The following is a 4715-nucleotide window of genomic DNA, read 5'->3' as shown; positions in this document are numbered from 1 at the left end:
CTCACAGCAACCTCCAGCTCTTGGGCTTAGGCGATTCTCTTGCCTCAGCCTCCCGAGTAGCTGGGACTACAGGTGCCTGCCACAATGCCTGGCTATTTGTTGTTGTTGTTGTTGTTGTTGTTGCAGTTTGGCCAGGGCTGGGTTCAAATTCACCACCCTGGATGTATCGGGCCAGCACCCTGTTCACTGAGCCACAGGTTTTCTGAGCCACCTAAGATTTTTCTACTTTTTATAGAGACCAGGTCTCGCTGTGTATCTCAGACTGGTTTTCAACTCTTGGCTTCAAGCAATTCTCATGCCTCAGCCTCCTAAAATGCTGGGATTACAAGTGGGAGTCACTGTGCCCAGCCCTTGAATCACTCTTCAGCAGGAAGACTGGAGCACACCTCATCCCCCTATTTAGGTGGCCTGGTATTTGCTCACCTGCTGCTGCTACAGATGTGTATCTTTATTTTTCTTGAAACCCTGCTCTTTGCATAGCATCTCAGGCTGGGTCATCCTTAACCCTACGCTCTCTGCAGAGCTAGTACTGCACCACACCCACCAGTTTGCTGGGCATTTAAAAAAAATGTCATTGAGGTAGTTGAATGTTTTCTCACTTATTAATGAATAACTTGGCCTTGCTGAGGCACTTGAGTGTCTCTGGGCCTCCAGAAGGGTGGTGGCAGTGATTTGAACTTGCCCATGAGCCGGAACAGGGCTTGTCCCTTTCCTGCAGTCCCTCCCTCTTCTGCCCAGTGGTTTTGGTTAACAGAACCCCTATGGAAAGAAGCCTTCTTGTCGGGTGGGGTGAAAGCCCATTAGCCCACTTTGGGGAAAGCAAAGCCCTTTCTGGCCCTGTTCACCAAGGGCAGGCATTTCAGGGGCTAGCCTTCAGGAAGTACACTGCTAGCAGTTGGGAAGGAACTTTTTGTTAGACTGTCCGAGATTCTGGTTTGCCTCATCAGCTATCCTTTAGTCAGGGAGGTGTGTGTGTGTTAGCTGGCCTCTGTAGAAGGCCTGTCTGGGTCGCAGGAGCCCTGGGAGAACACTAACTTGTTTCTCAGTTAAAAGTTTGTACTCTGCTCTTTGGCATCCCTCTTTGCCTTCATCAAGCATATGCCTCTGTGCCTCATGGCCTACCTGGCCCCGCAGGGGTGTGCAGTGTCTCCCCAGGCTCTCCTGGGGCTCCTGTGATTGGTCCCTGCCTGAACAGTCTCACTCAGCATTTACCTTCACCCCCCCCCCATCAGCCACCTGCGGTGTTCTTCAGACATCCCCCGCCTTTGCTCATCCTGTGTCAGAATGCTCTTCTCACTCCTGTCCTCCATCCTATAATACCCAAATTCTTCTCATTTCTTCAGTGGGAAATCCTTCACCCATCCCCCGGGAACCATGTTGACTTTTCTCATGTAGCTATTGTCACTTGGTAAGTGATTTTGTTCCCGCTGCCTCATCCCCATGAAATGGAGCTACCCCAAATTGAGGGACCGTGGTGCCTTGATCTGTTCCTGTTACAGAAAGTTTTCTCTGGGCCAGGCCTCCAGCCTGGGTTTGGTGGTGTGCTCTCTGCTAGGTTGCATGCCCAAGAAATGGTGGGGACCTAGTTGCTGTCCTCAGGGTCTTCACAATGAATATCGGCAGGAAGTGACTCATGAAGCAGATGCCACTTGCAGGGAGGCAGTTGTCAGTGGCATAAACAAACCTCTTTTTTGTCCTGCCCTGGTGCTAGTGACTGTTCTTATCCCAGTCTCTCCCAGCTCAGAGAGGTAGGCCGAGCAGATGTTATACTTGTGATTTACATGTCAGCTCCAGCTCATTCTTACATCTACCATGGCAGGTTCCCTTTGGAAGGAACTTACAGATATCTCTCAGAACATTGCTCTAGTGAGAGTCAAAGGCGGGTCACTGCCAGTAGTGAAGCAAGCATTGATACCTCCAGGATGCCAACCCTGGGAGACCCATCACAGGGCTGTTGTCCAGGAGCCTATCAGTCCATGCACTGGGCCCAAGGCATGGCCATATTCATTTTAGCATACACATGCACCTGCCTGCCCTGCAGGCAACTGCAACAACAACAAAAAAAGGTAGCTGGGCATTGTGGCCGCCGCCTTTAGTCCCAGCAACTTGGGAGGCTGAGGCAAGAGAACGTTTAAGCCCAAGAGTTTGAGGTTGCTGTGAGCAGTGAAACCATGGCACTTTACTGAGGGCAACATAGTGAGACTCTGTCTCAGAAAAAAAAGAAACTTCAAACTAATTCCCTTTGGCTCTTTCTCCCAGAATACATCGCAGGCCTGAGTGGTGAGAGTCTTGTTATAAGCCTGGTCCTAGTTTGAGTCATGTTACTTCTAAAGGGAACCTAATAGGTATTTTTTGGAGATGTCTCTGTCCTGGAAGGGGAGTTAGGAGGGCTGAGGTTTTGTCCTGCCCTGGTTGCTAGTGACTGTTCTTTCCTCCCTCTCTTTCAGGTCAGCAGGTGGTTCCATCCAAACCTGTGGCTGGTGGCCTGCCAGTGTGGGCCCTCTGTGGCACAAATCAGCTCCATTTCTCACCACCTAAAACCTCCCAGCTCTTCTTGCCAGTGTTCACCATGCTCCTGGGACTAGACTAGGGTCATGGATTTTTAACTTCTGCTTGGGCAGTGATGCTCCAGTGTTGGCCCATCAGACGTAGCAGGCATGTGTCCCCTTGGAGGCCGGATCACCTTGCTGGGGTGTCTGGCTCCTGAGATGTCCTGTTCTTCATTAGCTCCCTGGGCACCATGGACTAGAAGTAGGAGCATCCATCTTAGCAAGTGGTTTTTTTCCCTTTCTTTGCAGGACAAGGAAGATGGGGAGCCAAAGACCAAGCAGCTCAGAGAAGAGGAGGAAGAAGGCGAGAAGCACAGGTAATCCCGTGTGCAGCTCTTGGCCTTGCTCTCTCCTACAGCACTCATCGGTCCCCAGGTCTCTATATCTTCCCAGCTCTGTGTTCAGTGTTTCTACCTGTTCCTTCTTCTCCCCCTATAGCTGCTTTGTTCAGACCTGAAAATCTCAACCACTTCACTCCTTGGGGCCTTCTCTGCCTCCTTTCCCCCATTTGTCATCCAGCTCTTCCTCAGTCATCAGTATTTATTTCCAACCCTTATATGTCTTTTTATTCTTCTCATCTGCTTTTTGTAAAATCTGGTCCCTCTTCTGTACCTGGCTTGTAAAGCTCTGCCTGGGCCATCTGGCCTCATCCAACCTCCTCTGGTTTCCCTTTTGCCTCCCCTCACACTTGGCATTATCCGTCCATCTCTTTGTAGGATCCTTTTAGCCTGGAAAGCCTCAAGCTATCCCCCTGGGTAGAGTGCTGTGGCATCACAGCTCACAGCAACCTCCAACTCCTGGGTTCAAACGATTCTTCTGCCTGCACCTCCCAAGTAGCTGGGACCACAGGTGCCCGCCACAGTGCCCAGCTATTTTTTTTTTTTTTTTTGGTTGCAGCTGTCTTTGTTGTTTGGCGGGCCCAGGCTCCGTTCAAACCCGCCAGCTCAGGTGTATGTGGAGAGTGCCTTAGCCGCTTGAGCCACAGGCACCAAGCTGCCTCTTTCTTCTTTGTCTGGGTTCCCCCACCCACTGTCTTTGCTCCCTCAGTAGTTTATTTAGAGTATTATCCTCTTTTGCCAAATACTGTCATGCGGTTGACAACTTAAGTTGCTTGAACACAGCACGTATGAGGGGCTTGGGTGCCCTCCCCTTGAGGTTACAGTCATGAGTGCTTTCTATAGTCTAAGGCCGAGGTCCTCAAACTTTTTAAACGGGGCCAGTTCACTGTCCCTCAGACCGTTGGAGGGCCAGACTGCGGGCCCCTAGAGGATTTGGCTGCTAAGCAGGACAGGCAGCAGCAAATACATTCAGCGGGCCGGATAGATGTTCTAGGTGGTCTACATGTGGCCCGTGGGCCCTAGTTTGAGGACTCCTGGTCTAAGGGCAGCAACCTCCACAGAACTTCAGATGCCACTGCTTTGCCTCAAAAATCCCTGTTTGCAGGAACCAGCATGTGGGGCAGGAATTGCTGTGCAACTGATCTTTGTGAGTTGTCTGACAAGCATCCCTTGCCAACAGTTGTTGAGGTCTCATGCCGTCCCTCTGACACTCAGCCCTGGAATGGGGTTATTTCCCTGGGGTCAGACTGTGCATCTTGATCTCCTCTGCCCTGAGCAGCTTTCTTCAGACTCAGGCCCTGTTTTGTTTTGTTTTGTTTTTTTGAGACAGTCTCACTATGTCACCACCTGTAGAGTGCTGTGCTGTGATGTCACAGCTCACAGCAACCTCACACTCTTGGGCTTAAGTGATTCTCTTGCCTCAGCCTCCCAAGTAGCTGGGACTACAGGCACTTGCCACAACACCAGGCTATTTTTTTGGTTGCAGTTGTCGTTGTTGTTTAGCAGGTCTGGGCTGGGCTTGAACTCGCCAGCCTCAATGTATGTGACTGGCACCCACTCACTGAGCTAGGGGTGCTGAGCCATTAGGGGCTGAACTCTGCTTGGAGGAGGAGCAGAAGGAGGGGAGAGCGTGCTCCCTAGAAGATGCTGGGTAAGCACATTGGAGCAAGTCTTCCTAATGCCTCAGCCATTTTTCACCTTTACCAATATGAGTGGCACCTCCCCAAGTGCAGGCTCTCATCTCTGCCTTTTTATCAAATACCATTTATAGAGTACTTTTATACTGTCTTCACTCAGGTTCAGATGAGAACCAGCTTTGTGCTGAGAG

The 4715-nt window shown here is 50.8% G+C and overlaps 1 protein-coding gene across 1 annotated transcript in view; it reads left to right on the top strand.

The window, feature by feature from the left end:
- Positions 1 to 4715, top strand: part of CCDC12 (coiled-coil domain containing 12) — a 59840-nt gene that overhangs the window by 32365 nt on the left and 22760 nt on the right. The window contains exon 2 of the mRNA XM_003794532.3: positions 2799 to 2866. Coding sequence (XP_003794580.1) covers positions 2799 to 2866 — 68 coding nt within the window. The remainder of the gene's footprint in view (positions 1 to 2798; positions 2867 to 4715) is intronic.

This window comes from Otolemur garnettii, unplaced genomic scaffold, assembly GCF_000181295.1.
Source record: "Otolemur garnettii isolate 467f Iridium unplaced genomic scaffold, OtoGar3 scaffold00082, whole genome shotgun sequence".
Classification (NCBI taxonomy): Eukaryota; Metazoa; Chordata; class Mammalia; order Primates; family Galagidae; genus Otolemur; species Otolemur garnettii.
The sequence above is the reverse complement of the archived record's forward strand: the minus strand, read 5'-3'. Positions and strand labels throughout refer to the sequence as shown.